This window comes from Hemicordylus capensis, chromosome 1 (assembly GCF_027244095.1).
Source record: "Hemicordylus capensis ecotype Gifberg chromosome 1, rHemCap1.1.pri, whole genome shotgun sequence".
NCBI classification, from domain to species: Eukaryota; Metazoa; Chordata; class Lepidosauria; order Squamata; family Cordylidae; genus Hemicordylus; species Hemicordylus capensis.
The window spans coordinates 73,065,637-73,090,082 of record NC_069657.1 but is presented as its reverse complement, the minus strand read 5'-3'; the positions used below and the strand labels follow the sequence as shown (position 1 = coordinate 73,090,082).

At 42.9% G+C, this 24,446-nt stretch overlaps 1 protein-coding gene across 1 annotated transcript in view; it reads left to right on the top strand.

Annotated features, from left to right (window-relative positions):
* The window catches only part of SPTBN5 (spectrin beta, non-erythrocytic 5), a 198,457-nt gene that overhangs the window by 162,067 nt on the left and 11,944 nt on the right, over positions 1 to 24,446 (top strand). Inside the window, exons 57-67 of the mRNA XM_053313122.1 lie at positions 3,442 to 3,646; positions 4,819 to 5,013; positions 6,637 to 6,792; positions 7,478 to 7,695; positions 8,038 to 8,227; positions 16,172 to 16,348; positions 16,906 to 17,010; positions 19,340 to 19,906; positions 21,361 to 21,432; positions 23,070 to 23,156; positions 23,643 to 23,734. Coding sequence (XP_053169097.1) covers positions 3,442 to 3,646; positions 4,819 to 5,013; positions 6,637 to 6,792; positions 7,478 to 7,695; positions 8,038 to 8,227; positions 16,172 to 16,348; positions 16,906 to 17,010; positions 19,340 to 19,906; positions 21,361 to 21,432; positions 23,070 to 23,156; positions 23,643 to 23,734 — 2,064 coding nt within the window. The remainder of the gene's footprint in view (positions 1 to 3,441; positions 3,647 to 4,818; positions 5,014 to 6,636; positions 6,793 to 7,477; positions 7,696 to 8,037; positions 8,228 to 16,171; positions 16,349 to 16,905; positions 17,011 to 19,339; positions 19,907 to 21,360; positions 21,433 to 23,069; positions 23,157 to 23,642; positions 23,735 to 24,446) is intronic.

Below are 24,446 nucleotides of genomic sequence, written 5' to 3'. Positions count from 1 at the left end.
TGCATAATTCCGAACCAGCTATTTATTCTCCCTCCTCTCACAACTGATCTGCATGTGTGCTGAATGGGCTCCATTGAATTGAGAATCCCTCTGAAGCAAGCCCCTCAGTGTGTCCATTGTATGTCAAGGCTGCACAACATTTGCCCTAATAGGAACATAGGAAGCTGCCATATACTGAGTCAGACCATTGGTCTATCAAGCTCAGTACTGTCTTCACAGACTGACAGCAGAAGCTTCTCCAAGGTTGCAGGCAGGAATCTCTCTCAGTCCTATCTTGGAGAAGCCATGGAGGGAACTTGAAACCTTCTGCTCTTCCCAGAGCGGCTCCATCCCCTGAGGGGAATATTTTACCATGCTCATACATCAAGTCTCCCTTTCATATGCAACCAGGGCAGACCCTGCTTAGCTAAGGGGACAAGTCATGCTTGTTACCACAAGACCAGCTCTTGTCGATTCATTCTCCAGTGTGAATGGATTGCAACTCTGATCACCCCTGACAGTTGACCATTGTGACTGAGAATGGTGGGAGTTGTAGTCCAACAATAACTGGAGGGCCAAAGTTATGCAGCCCTGTCCCATGTTTTTCATGCATGCATTTCAGTGCATACAAGCACTTCGCCATAATGGCCACTTTTTTTTTCTACTGATGGCGGCATCCTGCTCAAGGAAAACAGGTCATCTCACATACTCACCACAAACAGAAACTGAGGCAAGTCCCACGATCAGTGAGACCTGCCTTAAGGGGGTTTGCTGGGAGAGTGGGCTTAGCCCACGATCACAAGTGCAGCCCTGGGTGGCCGGATTGGCCACCCACATGACTGCCAGCTCCGTCACAGAGCCTGCGGGGGCTACGGGGATCGGGGGCTGTGTGGCCCCCAGAAGTTCCAGGATGCCCCACGCAAGTACACAGGGCATGCTGGAGAGACCCCCGAGCCCAGGAGGCTGCTTGCAGCATCCCGGCCAGGGGTCTCTTTGTGTGTTGCTGTGGCGTGGAGCTGCACCACAGCAATACACAATAGAAAATATGAGGTTAACAGAGCGCTTGCTCCATTAACCTTGGCTAAGGGGAGGGGTACTTTGGGAGATTTGCTGCTGGGAGCTACACGGCTCCTGTTGCAGCACACGATCAGCCAAAATCAGGCTAGGCTCCCTTAGCCGGATTTTGGCCACTCATGAGAATAGCCTCACTGAATTTTGCAAATTGCAACAAGTGTCCTGGATGGGGGTTTAGGCATTCCAATTACCAAGAGCAGACAACAGATCACAGCTGCTCCAGATCACAGTACATGAAACCCTTTTCAAAATAACTGTGTCTATTACTATGGTGTCTGTACTTTCTGTCGCTTTGGGGACTGAGGAAGATAAAACATTTACAAGTGTATTTTTCTTCATAACATTGTAGGGATGGGAAAACGAAATCATTGTTTTGTTTCAGTCCTCTTAAATGACACAAGCTCTGACCTTTTTGGAATATGATCGCCCTTTGTATATAATTCATGCATACAGTCCAGCTGTGCATACGGTAACCTGAGTGACGGTTGTCATCTTGTGTCTGAAAGATATGCTTCACCATTGCTCTGCAGAGAGCTCTGTTAAGAGTTCCTGTTCTTTTAACGCTTTTTTCAGACGCCAGGTTAATTATTGCACTCGAGCAGCCTCTGTAACATTGCCAGGGATCCTGGAGTGCACCTGACAGATAATGCTCATTCCTCAAACCTGCACATTCGTGTACATGCTTACATTGAACTGAAATGGTGGCAGTCTAGGGCAGTACAAACAGTGGCCTCCTTTTTGGCACCTGCTTTTTCTACTGTCCTCACGCCCGCTGCCTGCTCTTGGTGATCAGAATGCCTGAACCCACATGTAAGAACTTTGTTGTGGCTCTCAAAATGTCAGTTTCTGCTTGTAGAGAATGAGTTAGATGACCTGTTTTCCATGCCAGAATAGGTAGAGAAAAAGTGGGGAGGACCTTATCTTAGTAGAAAAGCATCAGTTTTGCATGCAGAATGGCCCAGTTCCAAGCCCTGGCATTTCCAAGTAGGGCTTGGAAATAACCATCTGAAACCCTGGAGAACTGCTGCCAGTCAGCGTAGACAATACTGAGCTAGATATAGACCAATGGTCTGGCTTGTTATAAGGCATCTTCTTATGTAACTTAAGACAGCTTCTTATGTAATCCATTATGGGTCAAAGTGGTTATTTATGCTTCAAAGCATGCATGAATCACATGGAGAGTTTTCACACATGGCTCTATGCCTCGGGATATCTGAAGAGTGAATCTGCTTTGCAGCAGATTCGAGGCATTAGATGGACCATTGGCACCTCCTTCACATTTTTTTCAAAAGTTTTTTTTCCCAAAAAGCTGCTGGAAATAGAGGATTTTTTTACCCCAGACATAACTCGAGCTAAGCCAGAATTCGCAGCCTCCCTTCGGAGAAAAACAAAGCCCTGTCTGTCCTGGTTCCTGATAGCCCGCAGGGAGGTCGGGTTAAATCCAGCAAATATGTGGACTGCCACACTCCAGTCAGGAGTGGATTTGGGGGGGGGGGAAGCCCTGTCTGTAAAACCTCATGGGATTGCATAAAGGACCTGGTGTACACCTATATTAGTTCTGCAATATATGGGCCTGTGTAGGAGCCAGTTATATATACTACTGATGTGGGCATGTGTATTATGAAGCTTCAGTCAACACTGCTATGTTTACTAGTATGGTCAAGGATTTTATCAGTAAATGACTCTGGCTGACATCTTGACTAATGAAGTGTGCATGGTTTGAGGTACTGAGGGGCAAAATGGGAGCCCTCACACAACTCCCCCAGTCCCCCTACTTGAGCACTGGGTTGCTCCCCACACTCCAGAAGGGCTCTACAAGACCAGAAATGCATCTCTGAGGTTCAGCATCATGTTTCTAATCTTCCAGAGCCCATCCAGAGCATGGGGAGCACACCAGACTCTAAGGGGTCTTGGACAACAGCGCACATGCCCGGAACTGGGGAAGCTGTGCAAGGAGAGGAGAGCTGGTCTTGTGGTAGCAAGCATGACTTGCTAAGACCCTTAGCTAAGCAGGGTCTGCCCTGGTTACATATGAATGGGAGACTTGATGTGTGAGCACTGTAAGATATTCCCCTCAGGTGATGGAGCCGCTCTGGGAAGAGCAGGTGGTTTTAAGTTCCCTCTCTGGCTTCTTCAAGATAGGGCTGAGAGAGATTCCTGCCTGCAACCTTGGAGATGCTGCTGCCAGTCTGTGAAGACAGTACTGAGCTAGATAGACCAATGGTCTTACTCAGTATATGGCAGCTTCCTATGTTCTATGACTCCTGTCACACCCTGCAGTCCTTCAAAGTGGGCATGCTTCGTTAGTCAGGATGTCAGCCACTAGGAATCATGTCAGTAGCTGAAATCAATTTCTAAGACTGTTAACCTTTTTTTTTTTTTTAACAGCTTAATTATCCTTCCCAAGCTCAAGACTGTTCTGGGAGAATATACCTCTTTCCTACAGAAAGCAGAGACCCAAAGGAAAGGTCTGCAAGAACAATCCCAGCTGCATCAATTTGAGAGGGAATTGCAGTTGGTAGATGCCTGGCTTTCCAAGAAACAGAGCATGGCTGAATCAGATAACTATGGTCAAGATTTGGAGGATGTTGAGGTAAACCAGATGTGTGCTTTGCAGAGCATGAAGACCTTAGCCATTCCATTTTATATTTTCTGACATTATTGAATAAAGACACATCAGAGACTGGATCACTGAAATATACCTCAGAGATTAACATTGTCACAGAGCTGGAGATAGCGATGGATTGTATATTTTTTATTTTATTTTTATTTTATTCATCAAACTTATATATGGCCCAAACTTTTCATCTCTGGGTGTTTAACATAAAGCAAAACACATATAAAAGTTTAAACAAATCAACAGTTTAAAATCAACCATAAAATTAAAACAAACAATTTTAAAAAGCTGAAAAAGCTTGGGTGAAAAGATAGGTTTTCAGGTGTTTTTTTTAAAAAATTGTCAGAGATGTGGAGGATCATATCAGCATGGAGCGCATTCCACAGTCTTGGGGCAGCGACCGAGAAGGCCCATCTCTGTGTAGCCACCAAACGAGTTGGCGGTAACTGGAGACGGACCTCCTTAGATGACCTCAATGGGCGGTGGGGCTCGTAGTGAAGAAGATGCTCTCTTAAATGCCCAGGGCCTAAGCCGTTTAGGGCTTTATATGTTATAACTAGCACTTTGTATTTTGTCCGGTAACCCATTGGCAGCCAGTGTAGATCCATCAGTAAAGGAGTGATGTGGTCTCTCCGAGATGACCCAGAGACCAACCTGGTTGCCGCATTCTGAACCAACTGAAATTTCTGGACTATATACAAAGGCAGCCCCATGTAGAGCGCATTACAGAAGTCAAGTCTGGGGGTTACCAACAGATGTACCACTGTTTTGAGGTCATTGATCTCGAGAAACGGGAGCAGCAGGCATATCAGTCGGAGCTTTTGGAAATGCAGGAGCTTTCCCAAATGGTGAGTGAACACAGCTTCACTACACTTAGGTAGAGAGGATGTTCATATGAGGGAGCCATTTATAGTGACATAAGGATGGTGACTGAAGGTGCCATCCATACAGCCAATGACATAATTCAGCTCTGCTACTGATGATTCAGTTACTGTGCATTAGATGCATCCTAAAAAAGCAGCACTTTGGTGCAGTGCTCAAAACAGCTTAACTTTAGGCACTTCCCACGGCAATAAAGCTGCCCATCTGGGAAAGCTCCTGGAGCTTCTGAATAACCTAGGGATGTATTTTCATTTCCCATCTTGCAGATTCTGGAGGAAAAATTTGAAGAGTTTGTGAAGGGAATAAGAACTCTGGGCCATGCAAAGGTTCTCATGATAAATGACTTGGCATCCCACCTTCAAAGTGCGTCCCATAGCCAAATACGTGATATCCAGAAGAAGGCCCAACAGATCAATAGCAAATGGGAGAGACTGCAGCAAGCTATCCAGAACAGGGCTGAGGTAAGCCTTCCTGCTGTCCTGCCTGACTCATTAGGGCAATCCCACTGTTTTTACTGGCTGACATCCTGATTAACACTGCGGAGATGCTGTTTGCAAAGCTCCTGCACAATGTTTAGTAATCCAGAGCCCTGTGCCAACCGCACAAGGGGTGGGGTGGGGTGGCATAATTTTCACTCATCTCTCCTTCTCCCAGAAGCACTTTTTAACACGTGAAAAGCTGTTGCTAAGGGTTGAACAGCGAGTGCTTGTTTGGACAAGCTGGTTCACACAATCAGAAACTGTCATTTTGCATTTATCCACATAGTTCTATCCTCATAGATAAGATCATATGGAGATATAGATCATTCACATTGACAGCACAAATGTTCATTCTGTGGCAATTCCTGTGATGGTGTCAGCTCACAAGGAATGCTGATGCAGTTGCAGTGGGTGATGGATGTGACAACTGGTACAGACAGTACATTTCCCCAGTGATCCTGTACATGGCAATGGGGTCACTTGACAAAACATGCTAGTTGGTGACTGTATGGACCAACTCTATGTCCAGTAACTCTATGAGGAGATTCTCACAATCCACCAAAAGTGGGCTAAGGGAGCCTAGCCTGCTTTTGGAGGATTGTGTGCTGCCATGGGAGCTGTGTGGCTCCCGGCAGCAAATCCTCCTAATTCCCCCTCCCCTTAGACAAGGTTAGCAGAGCAAGTGCTCCGCTAACTGGTCTTGTGGCAGCAAGCATGACTTGTCCCCATAGCTAAGCAGGGTCTGCCCTGGTTGCATATGAATGGGAGACTTGATGTGTGAGCACTGCAAGATATTCCCCTCAGGGGATAAAGCTGCTCTGGGAAGAGCAGAAGGTTTCAAGTTCCCTCCCTGGCTTCTCCAAGATAGGGCTGAGAGAGATTCCTGCCTGCAACCTTGGAGAAGCCGCTGCCAGTCTGTGAAGACAATACTGAGCTAGATGGACCTATGGTTCGAGTAATCATATCTTATTTATTTATTTACTTATTTATTATTTATTTATTCAATTTCTATACCACCCTTCCAAAAATGGCTCAGGGCAGTTTACACAGAGAAATAATAAATAAATAAGATGGCTCCCTGTCCCCAAAGGGCTCACAATCTAAAAAGAAACATAGGATAGACACTAGCAACAGTCACTGGAGGTACTGTGCTGGGGCTAGATAGGGCCAGTTACTCTCCCCCTGCTCAGTAAAGAGAATCACCATGTATATGGCAGCTTCCTATGTTCCTATGTATAAAAATGTCTCGGGGGGGGGGGAGACAAAATCCTTCAAAGACCACCCCCCCTTCATATAACCATATATTTAGGGTTGCAGAAAGCATAGCATTTAACTGTGCGAGCCAGTACCCCCATTTTTATGTTTGTGCCATGGTACTTATATTGTGTGACAATGTGGGTAGAGCATCTGCCTTGCATGCAGAAAGTCCCAGGTTCACTCCCTTCTCTCTCCCAGTAGGACTGGGGAAGTCCGCTGCCTGAAACTCTGGAGAGCTGCTGCTGTCAGTAGAGACAATACTGAGCTAGATGAGCCAATGGCCTGACCTGGTATAAGGGAGCTTCCTGCATTCCCGTTTATCACTGGTATATCTTCTCTTTGCATCAGAATCTCAGAGCAGCTCATCACGTTCACCAATATGATCGTGATGTGGATGACCTAAAGGGGTGGATGCAGGAGAAAGAGGCTGTTGTTGACCGAGAAGATTATGGCTATGACCTGCCAGGTGTGCAGACCCTTCTCAGCCAACACGAGGGAGTTGAGGTGAGTGGAGCTGGCCACTTTGCCACAACAATGCATACCCTGTACTGACTGTTACGGGGCTTACTTCAGTCTGCCCATTTCCCCTGTAAGTTTAGGTTGTATGAAGAAAGCTTCATTTACTCCGTGCGTTCTTTATTGTCTTTGCTGCTAGGGAGACACCGTGATCCCCACCCTTTCCCCCTTTTCTGAATCCCCAGCTACACAACAGAGAGCTGACAGCCCTGCTATTGCAGCTGTTTTTGGATTGGTGCAGCTGTAATTAGCGACTTCACTTCTTCCAGTTAAGCTGGTAGATTCTTCACAGGAGGTTTGTCTGGTGATAGTTGGTTGCTTCTTGCCACACTTAATTGCCCTGGAAGTAACAGAAGATTTTTTTGTTTGTTCCTTCTGGAAATGCCATGAAACAATAGGCCATGCCTTTGAAAGTGCCTCTTCTTAAGACCAGTTGTGTGAGGGCTGGTAGTGGGAGGGAAAGATGGTCTGTACCTCTATCCTCAGAGCCATCATTCTGACTGCCCATGTGGAGGTATATGCAACTAAGACACAACTGTAATGCCTTTGCAAGTTTGTTCAATGTGGTAAGAGGTTCATATGAGATTATAAACAACCTAATGCTAATAAATAAACATTAACAATCTCCTGAAGATCCATTTTTCTGATTGGTCAATTCCTGTCTTTGTTCCAGAGGGAACTAGCAGCCATTGTAAGAGAGCTGGAAAGGCTCAGAGGAGAGGCCTGCCGTCTTGGCCATCTGTACCCTCAGCCCAGGGACAACATGATACATAGACTCTCAGAGGTGGATGAGTGCTGGGAGAAACTGCAGAGGAAGTCTGTGGAGAGAAAGCAGAAACTGCAGCAGGCAGAACAAGTCCAGGTCTACTTCAGTAATTGTACAGAATCGATGTACGTATGACTTAGTTTGTTAGAAGTGAGATCTTCTTGTCTTCCTTTTGCAGTAGGAGAATCCTTGGAGGCAGTAAAATAATAAAGATGAAACCTTAACACCATCAAAATTAGTGGCTAAATTTCTGTTGACTTTAGTGGGACCAATATATCAGCCTAATTGTGCAAATATATGGATGTATCTGCTATGGATGTATCTGGTACAATGCAGTAATTTGTGTTTAATACAAGTGTGGATGTATAAACCACTATGTTTCCCCTGCCTGTATTAATGAAATCTTCCATACGTATTCCTGGGGAAATACTGGTGTTCAGTGCCTGCCTTCTGGTTGATTCCTTCAGGGCCTGGGCCAATGAGATGCATGCCTTGATTATAACTGAGGAGTTAGCAAGTGATCTGCTTGGTGCTGAACTGCTTATTAAACGCCATGAGGAGTACAAGCATGACATAGAGAAACAGTGGCTGAAATATGAAGACTTGCAGCAAGTTGGAAACAGCCTAGTGAGGAATGGGCACTTTATGTCCATGGAGGTAAGCTACTGATGGATCAAATGCATGCGAATGAACATAGTAAAAAGCAGGCAGTTAACCAGGAACAGCAATTTTCACTACTGTCAAGGCCTAGAGGTTAGGACACACAATGTGACCAGTGTAGGATCATGCAAGCCTTTTCCAAGTCCCTTCCTTTCCTAGAGCAAATATCCCCCTCTCCCTAATCCCAGTTAAGGGATGCAATAACACTAAGGATGCATTAACCACCGTTAAACCAGGTTCCTCCTTTAACGAAAGTTTGATGCTTGTTAAAATCCTAGTTAGGCAGGAAACCTGGTTAGCCTTAACTGCAGTTAAAGGCTATCCATTGTGCCAATGGATTCCCGTACCTGCCAACACGTCCCTATTTTTCCATTCGTCTCAATGGGAAAATAGGGATATGCTGGCAGGTAAGGATTCCTTAACCTTGTTTGGAGGAAATTGTTATTATTATTATCTCTTGTTTACACAGCCAGACAGGTGTTATTGACTGGTTTGTTTTTATCCAGACATCGAGTCCTTCCCAAGGACCTGGGATGGCTGAATTTTATCATCAATACTGTTGGTTATTATAGATATCGTCGCAAAATATAGGTTGTTCCCAATAAAGTTGCTTTTTGTAATTGGCTGATGGTGATTTCTGTGGCTCCTATGGTGTTGAGGTGCTCTTCAAGTTGTTTTGGAATTGCACCTAGGGTGCCAATTACCACTGGGATTATTTTGGTCTTTTTCTGCCATAGCCTTTCAATTTCAATTTGTAGATCTTTGTATTTTGTGATTTTTTCTATTTCTTTTTCTTCTATTCTGCTATCCCCTGGTATTGCTATGTTGATTATTTTGACTTATTTTTCTTTCTTCTCGACTACAGCTATATCTGGTGTATTGTGTGGCAGATGTTTGTCTGTTTGTAGTCGGAAGTCCCATAATATTTTTACATCTTCATTTTCTACAACTTTTTCAATTGTATGGTCCCACCAATTTTTGGCTACAGATAGTTTGTATTTTTTGCAGATGTTCCAGTGTATCATCCCTGCTAGCTTGTCATGCCTTTGTTTGTAGTCAGTCTGTATGATCTTTTTACAACAACTGATTAGGTGGTCCACTGTTTCATCTGCTTCTTTACAAAGGCGGCACTTGCTGTTTGTTGTTGACTTTTCTACTTTTGCTCTTATTGCATTTGTTCTTAGTAGGGGTGTATCTATGGTAGGGCAGGCAGGGCACGTGCCCCGGGCGCCACTTGAAGGGGGGCGCCATTTTCTAAAATTAAAAAATGGCCACCAAAAACACAATGCCCACCGCACATGCTCAAATGGCCTCTGTGAGGCCCTAGGCCAGGCCAGGCCTCACAGAGGCCATTTGAGCATGCGAAGCGGCCATTTTGTTTTTAGCACCCCTTTTTAAAAAAAACTATTTTTAAAAATGGCCACGACACATGCTCAAATGGTCCCTGCGAGGCCCTAGAGGCCAGTGGGGGGAGGGGGAACCTTTGCATACCCACCCCAGCCTTTAGGAAGCCCCCCGAAGCGGCTACAGGTGAAAAAAAATATAAAATAAAAATGATATGTCACTGTACACATATTTATTTTGGCACTAAGTCCAGAGAATCAGGGCTTGTGAATACTGAGCTGAAGCTTATGAGCTAGGATTGTATTCATTTGCTCTTACTTCTTGTGATAAGTGAGTTAAATCTGATGTCTTAATAATATGGCTATTAATGGTGAGTTTGTCTTTGAATCAGTGTGAAATCCTTAGTATTAAGGCCCACGGGGAGTTTCTTGCTCTCTTTCTCTCATTTTAACTGTCTTTCTGAAATACTAGAATATATTCTAAGCAGTGACACAGTTTACTCTGCATATCCTTTAATTATTTTCAGAGTATCTGGGAAAAGTCAAATTCTCCAATTCTTCTTAAAACTTATATAATAGTGATGCTACAATGCATACTAGAGAATTAGACAGGCACTTCTGTTTAGTTTTCCAAATACACCTTCACATAGTATGTGGGTATTTCATGAGCCCAGGAATACTGAAATTTGTAGTTTTCCAGCATGTTTTGGTCTGGCTATGTCCACTGCTAAATAGTTTTTGAAATATTAAAAGATTAAGGAGCTTGACTTGTATTTTTGAGCTGATATTATGGTAAAGTTATCTGAAAGCTGGGTGTCAGATGTTTGGACAGTGGGCGCAATTTCAGTGCTTGCTCTCGGCGCTGTTTTCCCAAGATACGCCTCTGGTTCTTAGTGCCCTTTCTTGAGCAGCCAGTATTAAACCCTCTGTTTATTTCTTCAAGTTGCCATTCTTAAGCCATTGCCAGGTCTTGGTGATGTCTAATTTTCCACTTATATTGTGCAAATATTGACTATGCAAGGGGCTTATTTCTCCATTTTTCTGCTCGGTTCTTCACTTGTTCTTTCTTGTAGGCCTGCTTTGTTTCATTGGTGTTGAATAGTATCGCATTATTGACCATTTTAAGTGCATCTTCTTCACTGTCCTTTATATATTCTTCAAGGCCTCTTTTCTCCTCCTCTACTGTTTGATGGACTTGCAGCATTCCTCTTCCACCTGAGCTGCAAGGGAGGTATAGCCTATCTACATCACTGCGGGGGTGCAGAGCATGATTGATGGTCATGACTTTCCTGGTCTTACGATCTAGCGTCTCTAGATCTGCCTGGGTCAAGTCTATTATTCCTGCAGTGTATCTGATAACAGGTATAGCCCAGGTGTTTATGGCTTGTATGGTGTTCCCACCATTGAGTTTGGACTTTAGGATTTTTCTAACTCTCCTGATGTATTCACTTCCAATCTTTCTTTTAACTTCAGTGTGTGCGATGTTATCAGCCTGGTGAATGCCCAAGTATTTGTAAGGTTCTTTCTCTTCCAGGTTCTTGATGTTGCTTCCACTGGGCAGTTCTATTCCTTCTGTTTTTCTTATTTTCCCTCTGTTCATTATTAATGCAGCACACTTGTCTAGTCCAAACTCCATTGCTATATTGCTACTGAATATACGGACAGTGTTTAGCAGTGATTCGATTTCTGACTGGGACTTTCCATACAACTTCAGATCGTCCATGTACAGCAGATAGTTGATTTTACTGGATGTTTTAGATGTTTGGTATCTGAGGCCTGTTTTGTTTAGTATTTGTGAAAGTGGGGTCATGGCGATTACAAACAGAGGGGATAGTGAGTCCCCTTGGAAAATGCCTCTTCTAATGCTAACCTGTCCAAGTGTCTCACCATTGATTGTTAACTGTGTATTCCACATGCTCATTGCGTTTTTTATAAATATCTGAATGTTTTTGCTGAAACATGTTTGTTTCTAAACATTTTATTATCCAGGTGTGAGGCAATGAATCGAAGGATTTCTTGTAGTCAATCCATGCAACACTTAGATTTGTTTTTCTTCTCTTGCCATTTTCTAAAATCATTTTGCCAATCAGCAGCTGGTCTTTTGTGTCTCTAGTGTTCGGGCAATTTCCTTTCTGTTCAACTGGAAGCTGTTTGTTAGTTAATAAGTGTTGCATCACTTCATCTGCTATTATTGTTGAAGTGTTGCATCACTTCATCTGCTATTATTCCAGTCAATAATTTGAACATGGTTGGCAGGCAGGTTATCAGTCTATAATTACTTGGAACTGCACCTTTTGCTGGGTCTTTCATTATGAGATGAGTTTTCCCAGTTGTTAGCCATTGTTCAATATTACCGCCTTGCAAAATGTGATTGAACTGTTTTGATAGTTGTTTATGAAGGCTTGTTAAGTGTTTAAGCCAAAAGCCATGCACTTCATCGTCGCCTGGCACAGTAATAATAATAATAATAATAATAATAATAATAATAATAATAATTTACACAGTCAGACAGGTGTTATTGACTGGTTTGTTTTATCCAGACATCGAGTCCTTCCCAAGGCTGAATTTTATTGTTGTTGAATTGATGGCTGAATTTTATTGTCAATGTTGTTGCTGTTGTTATAGATATCGTTGCAGAATATAGGCTGTTCCCAGTAAAGCTGCTTTTTGTAACTGCCTGATGGTGATTTCTGTGGCCCCTATGGTGTTGAGGTGCTCTTCAAGTTGTTTTGGAACTGCACCCAGGGCGCCAATTACCACTGGGATTATTTTGGTCTTTTTCTGCCACAGCCTTTCAATTTCAATTTGTAGATCTTTGTATTTTGTGATTTTTTCTTTCTTTTTCTTCTATTCTGCTATCCCCTGGTATTGCTATGTTGATTATTTTGACTTGTTTTTCTTTCTTCTCAACTACAGTTATATCTGGTGTATTGTGTGGCAGATGTTTGTCTGTTTGTAGTTGGAAGTCTATTTTTTTTTTGCATAATATTTTTGCATCTTCATTTTGACAACTTTTTCAATTTGATCGTCATTATTATTTTTACATTTATATCCCGCTCTTCCTCCAAGGAGCCCAGAGCGGTGTACTACATACTTGAGTTTCTCTTTCACAACCCTGTGAAGTAGGTTAGGCTGAGAGAGAAGTGACTGGCCCAGAGTCACCCAGCTAGTTTTATGGCTGAATGGGGATTTGAACTCGGGTCTCCCCGGTCCTAGTCCAGCACTCTAACCACTACACCATGCTGGCTCTCTGAAATGTATTTCAGGGAAAGCTGGATTCTGACATACTGAGGCCCTAAGCTATGTCAACCTTAAAAGCCTCCATAGCATTACAAATCAGGTCAAAAGTCCCATCCTGGAACGCCAGTCACCCCGCCTCACCATGCTGCTCATCGTTAAAGCAGCATTCTTCTGAAGACCCGCGCCCTTAACCTGGCTGCCAGGATTGTGTGTCAATGTGAGCTGCTTGCAGCTCTCACTGACACAGAGACAGGAGCCTACAGCGCCCGTCCCGTAGGACAGGGATTCTCAACGTTGGGTTCCCAGATGTTATTGGATTTCAACACACATAATCCCCAATCCCACATCTGTGAGCCCAGTGTTGAGAAACACTGCCCATGGGGAATTCCCCAGTGCACTGCGCTTGGTATGTGGTGCAATGTGGGATACCTGGAGGCTGGGATAATGAGTTCTGGCCTCTGTTGAGCCACACTGCCAGGAGCAGCGTGGGACATGTGGGCACATGGCTTGCATGTCTCAGGGGCAAACAGCAATCATCTGGGTGAAGGTAGGTTGAACCCTGCCTTTCCACCCACCCGTGTGAATACCCCAATGTCTTTTAAAAGAATATTTCCCCCTTTCTCCTTCATTTTTCAACCAATTATATAAAACTTGAAGTTTAGTCATGTCTTGGTATTGAGAGGCCTCTCATAACGTCGGGCCCTAAACTATAGCATACACAGCTTGTACTTAAATCCAGCACCGGAGAAAAGAGGAGCCATGGGATTCCCAGAGGCATCTGGTTGGCCACTTTGGGAAACAGAATGCTGGACTAGATAGGCCTTGGGCCTGATCCAGCAAGACTGTTCTTATGAATGGATAGGATGAGTGCCATCTCATCAAATTCAGCACCTCAAAGCAGGAACCTTCACACTTGGAAAAAAATCTACACAGCTCATTTTTTGCAAGGGGAAGGTATTCTGAACAGTTAAACCAATATTTATATGCTCTGAGTACCTTTCAAAGTGAAGGTGCTCAAAACAGCTTACATAAAGGAACCAATTAATCTAAAATACAATCAGAACCATAAAATAACAAATGCTGCAGCTGAAATGTAAAATGGCCAAGACTAAACAAAATCAACCTACATCTCCAGTAAATTAAGGATTACTGGAAAAGAAGCATTTTCAAGTGGTAACAGAATATTGGTAGTGTCGGGGACAAGTGAACCTCCCAGAATAGGAAGTTCATTCTGGGATTCTACAACAGAAAAAGCTGTCTTCACATCACCAGTAACTATACCTCAGGCAATGGGGTATACGAAAGTCAAAAGAGCCTCATGAGATGACCTTAGAGAGCTTATTTCATACACACCCTGATTTTGAATCTAGTTTCTGGATTTTGTTCAATAACTTGACAATTATTGCTCTTGTACATTATTTGTGATAGACTCTAACCTATGGTTTTCTTCCTTCAGAAGATATTCTTCCTCCAGAAGAAAGAGTCTTCATTCAGAGAAAGAATTCCTTGCTCTGGAGCAAGGAGGCCTTTCTTTATTCCTTCCTCTAGAGGAAGAATCTTCTTCTGGAAAAAGGAAACCTTAGGATAGAGCCCAGTGTTTATAGACATACGTTGGACTGGGCAGCCTCAGCAATGCAACCTGAGAGATTGAGAGAGTAGGGTTCCTTCTCAAATATGAAGCTTGAGCATATATCACTATCTGGCAGACTAATTTTCTTCTCATGTTATTGTGAGAAAAAATGTGTATAGTCTAAGTTACCCTGAGTTCATAGGTAGGGAATCAATAAAAACAGAACAAATAAATAGATCCTTTGATCTAAAAGCACAAATTGTGTAGGGTAGGCTAAAAATGCAATATGATATAGAAGAAACAGTTTGGACTAAGGCTCTTACTCGGCATGTAGTTCTTCACAGACTATTATGAAAGTGGAAATAGGAGAGGGATTCATTTGAAAAACTCCCCATGGTCTTGATATCTCTGTAACTTCATACACTGACCTTTGCAATGACACTCGGCTTGCCTTATATATGATTTGTAAGGAGAGCTGCAGATCATGGGGAGTAAAAACGTCATCTTCAGAATTTGTTAAAAGATCTTGTTGCTCTGCTCCTCACTTTGTGTACTTGGAAAAACACACTGGTTTTTCTATAAATTAAATCGCCAGCTTAAAAATAATGGTGGGATGCATCATTGTTGGACAGAGGGCATTTGTTATTGTTGGACAGAGGCACATTGCACACAATAACAAACTGTTTCAGTTCATGTACAGAACTGACACAAGTAGGAAATCACATTTATTTCCATTCAAATAAAAAACCATCCTTCGGAACTAAGACTTCAGCATTCTTAAGGTGTCACCTTAATGTACAGTGCATGTGGGGTTTTCCTTGGCTGAAACTTACTTCATCAGTTGCATGGAATGGCCTAGGAAGTTGGTACATGGTTGGTAACCTACCAACATTGCAGGCCATTTGATGTACCTGCTGCAAAAGGCTCAAGCCACATGTTATGTGTTAGGGCAGGATCCAGACTAAGTTAGTCATGACTAAGGTCCATTGAAACTAATGAGTAACTAACTAAGTCATGGCTAACTTGTTGCACCTATTTCAACAGTACATAGTCATAACTAAGTCTGGATCCTGCCCTACTCTTTAAAGTACCACAAAACTTGACTTTGTTATTTTTTGTTCCAAAAGCCTTATCTACACACACACATTCTAGAATCCATTTTCATGAAGCATTTCTACTGTCAGAATTGTCAAAATATACATTATGAACAGGCCCATAGAAGGCTGGGCTTTCTCAGATGTGGTGCCACAGCTGTGGAACAGCTTGCCTAAGAAGGCCCATCAGGCCATCTCATGACCAAGTCTTAGTGTTGACCTAGTCTAATCAGTGTTGACCTTAGTGTTGACCTTATTACCTAGTCTTAATGTTAAGATCTTTTTATTCTTTTGGACATTCTGATTGGAGCTGTTGCTCCTTTCCTTTCCTTTCCTTTTTTTCTTTCTGCATTTATAAGGACAGATTTTATCTCTCTACTGCATGCTGATGTTTGGTTTGTATATTGTTTTAATGTTTAATTTTTTATTGTACATCACCTTTGGTGCCTTTTAATAGAAAGATGATTAGTCATTTTTATATCATATATCAGTTTTATTGTAGTTAGTTTTATAAAATAAAAAGATACACTCATTGTGCAAAATATAGAATCAAATTTATAAAAATAGAATGGATTCAACAGTTTTTCTAGAGAGGTCACAAAGTCAGTCTGCTTGGCAGAGATTTCAAATGAAATGCTGATCTTTATTTCTCTCTCTCCTCTTTTAATTTAAATCTTGGGTTTTCTTGCTATAGATTGAAGAGAAACTGTCAGAACTATTGGAGTTGATGAGAAAAGTGAGGGAATGCTGGGACATGAGGAAGGGTTTTTATGAAGAAAACTGGGAGATCCAGTTACTGCGAAGGGAGCTGGACCAAGCTGAAGCTTGGCTGACTGCCAGGGAGGGTTTTCTCTCAGATCCTAGCTATGGGGTGAGTAAGGACAGCATAAACTCTAAAACACTTTGCTACATAAGTGGACTGCTTGACCTAATGATTGGCTTGAGTCACGCTATCCCTTACAGCAGGAACACCAAGAAAGACTGTGACAACATATTGTGAAACAGAAGCCCCAGCTAATTTGTATGTTGCATAATATTTAATGAAATGGGCATGAGTGTAACAGTTGCGGCATCTGTGACTGCAGAGAAGGTTTAACCTGAGAGTTGAATTGTTCTATCATATGGCATGAATTTATCTATTTATTTATTTTATTTAACATATTTTATACCACCCCAAACCTAAGTCTCTGGGCAGTTTACAACAAAAAACAACATAAAAGTTAAAACAAATGAATGAGCCCTTATTGCTTCCTCATCATAGTCAAAATCATTATTTAACCTCCTTAATTAGTTGTAGAATGAAACACATTTCAGAAGAAACTTGATTCCCTCAACCAACTTTGAAAAATTTCAGACCTTTCAGATAGTTATATACCCTCATCGATTTCCTGGATTAAGTGATTTTTCTGTACTGATTTCCTTCCTCAGCATTCCATTTCTAATGTTGAGCAACTGCTGAAGAAACATCAAGATTTTGAAAAGGTGCTGGAGGCTCAAGAGGAGAAGTTTCAACAGCTGAACAGAAAGACAAAGGTGATATGAAAAAAACAGATGGAAACGGGTTGGGGCAGGTTGCATTGCTCCACTAGGGGCAAACTGTATCTGTCCCTCCCATTTGCCTTAACAGTGAACATCTCAATTATGTGCTTTCACAGTTATGCTGTTCTTGTTACGCTGAAAAACAATTTCGTCAAAGGCTGTTTTTCACATTGTGTTTAGCCTTCTCTTGGAGCAGGAGTTGGCAGCCTTTCAGAAGTGGTGTGCCAAGTCTTCATTTATCACTCTAATTTAAGGTTTCACATGGCACTAATACATTTTAACATTTATAAGATCTCTCTGTATCTAATTAAACAATTGTATGTAAAGTAAATAATGTTTTTAATAAGCTTGAAATGTAGATCTTAATGGGACTCAGGGCTGTCCCTATGGGGGTGTGAGGGCCAGGGCAAATCAGAGTGTTTGGCGGGAGGCAAGTCCTAGGCTTCACACTGCTGCATCACCACTGCCATAGCCTGCCGTATAGCCGCCTGGCTGCAGAATAGGCATACAACCTTCTGAAGCACAAATACACAAGGCTGGAGGAGGTGGTCATGGCAGTGCCAGCGGCTGCTCCTGCTCCCACCACAGGTAGAGGATGGAGGGAGTGTCCTAGCCACCTCCTATGCTACTGCTCTTCCTTCTCCACCTCTGTCTTCTTTTCCTCCACCACCACCAGCAGGAAGGGAGGATTTATGGAATGGAACAGGGGCTTGAACACTGCCACTCTTGCTGCTATTGGGGAGTTACAGCACATCAGGAGCAGAGGCAAAATGGTTTTGAGTGGCACTTGCATTGCTAGTCCAGTATGAACCAGCAGTGTGAGTACCACTCAAAATCCTTTTGCATGGCACTTCTAGCATGTATTTCATAGGTTGCTGACTCGTGGCTTAGAGGCTAACTAAATGTTCTGTGCTATTGTGTGTATCAGTACTGCAATTATATTTTTTAAGCCGCTTCAGACACAAGAGAGAAAGCAAAGAAATAGTTAGAAGGGAGGATGGGGGCTCTTTAAACCTTTCCCCAGTAGCTGGTTTTCTTCTCAAAGTCATCCCCAAAGTCATCCCTTCCAGAATTCCAGATAAGAAAAAACATAAGCCTGGAACTCTGCAAAAGTAAAAACAGTTTGTGGGCAGGGGTGTAGCTATAATTGAGCGAAAGGGTTCAAACAACCTGAGCCCCCAGCTCCTGAGGTTCCTCCAGCTTGACCACTCTCTATTTTCTTCATTATCTCCCTCAATCTGGAACACAAACACAATCTGGAACACAAACACAGGCCCTGTCTCCCCTAGCTATGCCCCTTTTTGTGGGAATTTGTAGCAGGAAAATGGCTGGCAGGGAAAAGTCTGCTGCTGTTCATGTATATCACAAATAACTATATAAAGCCATGCTGGATTTTTGGTGTGATATGCCTCCCATCCTGCAGAGGGTGCACATGCCTGCGATGCCCAGTGTGGCAGCAGAAAGGTACCCTGAGGCGCGGGGAGAGGGGATACTGTATGCAGGACGGACTAGGATCCATTTCCTCTCCCCAGGATCCCACTCAGCGGTGCAAGTGGCTTTAAGGTGTGAGTAACAGCCCAGAAAGAAAAAAGAGAAACAGCATCGCAAACACAGTGAAACAGTCTCCATACTGGGCCGTCCTCTCTGTCTCTTTTGTAGGAATAGAAGGGGAAAGGTAGGATGGAAGCAGCAGCATTCAGAGCTGGTCTTGTGGTACCAAGCATGAATTGTCCCCCTGGCTAAGCAGGGTCTACCCTGGTTGTATTTGAATGGGTGACCACATGCGAGCACTGGAAGATATTCCCCCTCAGGGGATAGAGCCGCTCTGGGAAGAGCAGGTGGTTTCAAGTTCCTTCTTTGGCTTCTCCAAGATAGGGCTGATTCCTGCCTGCAACCTTGGAGAAGCCGCTGCCAGTCTGTGTAGACAATACTGAGCTAGATAGACCAGTGGTCTGACTCAGTATATCCTATGATAAACTGTTGTGATTCCGTGGTAGAGAAACAAAGTGGCACATTGGAGCTAGGACTGCTGGGTCTGTGCGCTCTCTCTCAGTCACTCTCACTCTCACTCTCTCACTCCCTCTCCCTCTCCCCTACCACAAGGCAGGGATGGGGAGGAGAAAGAGACAACATATGCAATGATGCTCATATGCAGTGGCCATGCACCCTTCCAGAACAGTATATGCCTAGAGTCCAAAATATAGTTTGTCATACTGAAAGGGATCTTACTTGTTTCACATAATAGTCGCAGCCTCCATAGATTGTTCCGTGTTTCTCACACAACTTATTTATTTACCAGCTCCTTTCTTTTCTTTTCTTTCAGAGGGAATTGAAGCTACTGAAACAAATTGATCATCAGGAGAGTGGGCAAAGAGAGGGGGGGAAATTGATCAAGGTCCCCTCCCTAAGAAGACGGCCTTCAGAAAGAAGAAGAGCACTTGCAAGACTGCTAGAACCGAAGAACACTCAACAGTTACCATCTGGATCATCAGCTCTCACCTTGAGAGTTCCCCTGGAACACGTTGCCTCTCCTACCCAAAAGTCCAAAGAGGGTTTGCATCAGTTCGGTTTTGGAGAAGACCCAGGGTTGGCCAGCCCCACTGATGCCAGTGCTTCATCCAATTTTCTTGGCCTACAGGATTCAGCCCCAGAAACTCAGAACACTTTGCCTTCTTCATTACCCCATGATTTGAAAATTCAGCAACCTGCCAGTGATTTGTCAAAACTGCATGCTAATGATTTTGAACCATCACATTCAAAAAATATTAGTGAAAACTCCCTTTTTAATGTGGAAACCAAAGGCGTCACGACTGTGTCTAGCAGAGGATCACTGGACATTTCTCCAACTGTACCACACTCAGATTTACTTCCCAAGAGATCTATAACTGAGGTAAATTGTTACTCATTCCCTGGTAACCCTATGTTAAAGCTACAGCAAGTGTGTGTGTGTGTGTGTGTGTGTGTGTGTGTGTGTGTGTGTGTGTATACACACACTGACATGCTGCACAGTTTACTACAAGCAATTCAGCACTACCTGTGCTGCTGCGAGCATCTAAAACAAAAATGCTCTTGCACAAATATGTAAAATTTCACAGTCATGTTTGCATGGTCCTATTACACCAGTGGAATTGCACAATTTTGTATATTAACACAAGAGTGTTCTTGCACAATAGCACCAGCATTGTTTTAGATGCCCACAGCAGCACAGGCAATACAGAACTGCCCACAGTACAGTGCACAACATGTCAGAGTAAATCATACGCGTCAACATCCCCCACACATATACACTTAAAATAAAGTAAGTGTATAGAATATCACACTGTCAAGAAGGGTGACAGTGAATTTGTTGTTTTAGTATATGATAAACAAGGATGGTCATTCGGCATTTACTAAGGTCAATCCAGAATTTTCACTTGTGGCACAAATGACCAGGCTCAAACTATCATACTTCAGACACTTTTTGTGAAAGCCCAGCTCCCCTGGGAAGTCCATAATGCTGGGAAAAGTTGATGGAAAGAGAAGACGACAACCAGCAGCAAGGTGAATGGACTCGATTAGGACAGCAATGAATGCACCACTGAGAGACGTTAAAGGCCAAGCTGAAGACAGATCATCCTGGAGAGAATCTATCCATGTGGTCGTAAAGAGTCAACATTGACTTGATGGCACTTAATGAATCAATCAATCAATCAAGGTTGTTTACATGACCACAACTGCTGGGGCTGGGGGGAAGGCAGGAGCTTACTTGTCTTCCACCCCCCACATGATCCTTGCCGCTCCTGGCCCTGCCATGTCACATGCCCAGAGTGGCAAGGGGAAATCCGTCGGCATCCTCCAATATCCCACAATGCACTATGCAAGGAGGGTGGTGCATTGGGAGAGTTTCCCGCTGCTGGACACTCCTTCCATCTGTCTGGCTCAATGGAACATTGGATACAAAACCCAGGCTACCCAGCAGAGGAGTGGCAGGTTCGGGATTGATCTCGGCAGTTCTCACAACCAACCCTAGCCAGGCTAGTGCTGCCCTATTGGGTAGCACTGATCATCAGAATGATCTCCCTATCTACTTACCTTGACAGCAAACACTTAACTTCTCTTTGAGCACGCAGTTCCTTTCTGTAAAGCTGAAGCAGTTATACAACATTTTGCACTGCTGTTTATGCCTAGTTACAAATCTTTAGCGTGCATAGACATAGAGGAGAAAAGTATAGTTGCCTTAAACTAAGTTTTATAATTGGTAGCACATGGAGTGGCCATAAACCATAAATGTGAACTTGTGAGCTGCTATGCCCAAGCTTTCATCAAGCTTGCTTAAGCTCTCAACAAGGACTTTATGCATTTCAGGTTTCTCCAACTCACCAGAACATGGAGGGTTTCCTAGAGAAGAGGGACCAGATCCTTCCAGGAAGAAAACAGGTAACAGCTGGTTGAAACAATCTTCATGATATGTAAGGAAAGGGCAAACAGGTTATGGACAACATAGATTCAAAGACAATAATGTTAGACTCAGTTGCTTTCCCATTTTGGGATAACAGAGATTCTGAAAAAGGTAAATTAAGAAAGCACTGATGAAAATGCCAGAAGAGTTTTTCTTGCCAGTCCCCATATAACTACTCCTCTCGATACTTCCTCCTTCCCCCACCCTTTTCCCTAATTTTCTCCAGCTAAACATTCGATTCTTAACTCGTTGCTGGGCCCTAACTTCCCCATCAAGTTTTGGGTTTTTAAAAATATATATATTTTATTCAGATTATATTCCTAAAGCTAACTGCAAAGCAAAAATGATAAGATATTATTACAATGTCATTTTACTTTTCATATTGCTATATTATAAGATTAAAAGATGTTTTGTTTTTGTAAAAATATTTGCAAATCTTTGGTTCATGTTAATTGCAATAGGCAGCATCATATATTAGTGCTCCATCGGCACGCCTTCCATGTGTTCACCATTTTCTTGGGAAACACCTCCCCCTCATCTCCCTGCAGCCACCATGCTGCATCTTACATTGTTGCTGAGGATCCCTCAAACTTCAGCAATGGCTTTTCTAGCAACTCTGGGAACTGCAGCAATGAGGAGCGGGTGGGGACAGAGGAAACAGCTAGCACAACAGGACAGAAGCTGCTCGGATGCTAACTTAATTTATTATTATACTGCATTTATGAAGAAACTGAACTCTTGGAAAGAGCTCTGCCTGAATTGTGTATTTCAGCAGTCTGTACTTGGGATGTGCACGAATTGATATGGACGCATGGGAGGCCATTTGAGTGGATAGCCCGCTGTTTTTTCACTAGAACACTGGTGTTTATGCACAACACCTCTTGTTTTTAAAAGCAGCAGCCACAGGGAGTTGGCAAGTCAGGTCACCATCTGCTCCCCCCCTCCCCGCCCCGGCTTCAGGCTCTGCACAGTAAAGATAATTTCCCATCACCCTGGCGCCTCTTTCTTTAAAATGAAAAAAATGCTGAAAGGAGGCTCTCATCCCCCTTCTCTCCACATACAGGTTGAATTGATTCTGATCTGTTCAAATTGGGTTAATTCGATTTGAATCACTCAAATTGACCAGATCCTAGCCAAATCTATTCAGATTAGAATTGATTTGCACATCCTTATTTTGTACTGCTTATCCTACCAGCCAATAACATGGTTCAGAAGAGCAATCTATTGTACAACACATTTGATGAACCTAATCAGAGCAAAAATGAGCCAGACATCAGAGCCAGCGTGGTGTAGTGGTTAGAGTACTGGACTAGGACCGGGGAGACCCGAGTTCAAATCCCCATTCAGCCATGAAACTAGCTGGGTGACTCTGGGCCAGTCACTTCTCTCTCAGCCCAACCTACTTCACAGGGTTGTTGTGAAAGAGAAACAAGTATGTAGTACACCGCTTTGGGCTCCTTGGAGGAAGAGCGGGATATAAATGTAATAATAATAATAAAAATAAGCAACAATGTGTCAAACCCAAGCAATAGCATGATGCAATGATAATTGACAGATTATCCACCCAAAAGGTTAGACTAGATAGGCTATTGACTTTGTTTTATATGTTTTGTAGCCAAAGACTAGGGCTTGGAACACTTACTATGTTAAATTTGTGGGACAGAAACTTGAATTCTACAGTAATGAAAAGGAAGCAACCCAGGTAATTTTTTTAATAATCATTTCATTCTTCTTTAAGGTGCATTATAAGGTTTTTCCTACTGAAAATTCTATTTCTTTTGAAAGAAATATTGAACAAGAGAAGTCTATAGTCTTGTCTTTTGTAAGGTAGCTGGTCAACATTGTATGCAATCTGACTGGCGAATATATAGGCAGCATGGTGTAGTGGTTAAGACTGGGGAGATATGAGTTCAAATCCCCGGTCAGCCATGAAACTCACTGGGTGGCTCTGAGCCGGTCATGTACACCAGCAAGAAGAAACCTTTACGGTGAGAACTAATGTTCCATTCAAAGAAGCTTGTTAGCCATTTCTGATCTTCTCACTGAGGAATATCTGATATGCTTCCAGGTAATCCCAGTGTTTCCCAAAAGAGAAAAACACTGATCTAGAGAATACAAGGGTTTGAATCTGAGAAATTGGACTGAAAAGCTTTGCTTATAATCTCTCTTTTAAAAAACATTTTTTCAGGATGCAACTCCCATCTTGTCAGTCAGCACTGCTGGAGCCAAGACCGAGAAGCTGACCCACTATTTAAGGAAAGAAAATGCTTTCAGCTTGAAGTAAGTCATATCAGTGACAGTGCAAGCAATATGTATGACAAATGTGTTATGTTTTGCTTAGGATATTCCTGGGGAGGCATAGATGCCTGTTTTGTTTTTTTTAAAGGGGAATGCCACCATCTTCATTGCCACTAGAATCATATTATGAGATTTCGAGTGTTTCAGCCGGTATGCGTATGAAAAAAGTCAAGGTGGCAGCAGCACCCATGAATTGCTCCCCCCCACACACACACACAAAAGTGTTATTTGACAGTGTCCCTATAGTTTAACTTCTGCATCTGTTCTGCACCTTTACACCTTCTCCTTACTATGCTAGGGCAGGTCACTGGTGACTGGAACAATGGAGCCACTATCAGGCCTTTCATTTACTCCAAAATGTTAGCGCCAGTATTAGGACTAATTGGTATAACATTCTCTTTATCCTATCAAAACTTGGAAAAGGGGGTTCTGACTTTAGCCTGATTCAGACATTATGCTGTATGAGTGTACAGATGTCTGTACAGTTGTACATGTGTTTGTGTGACTCACTATACCTGTGTGCATTTTAAAAGTGAGCCTGGATACAGGCCCTTCAAATGCATGGTAGAGACAGGAAGTGTACTTCTGTACCTGAGTTCAGCATAACATGATATGAATGACTATACTGTACACTGTACGAGTGCTGAACATAATCTGTGAATGGATCTTGTGTCTTATTATTATAAGACACAAG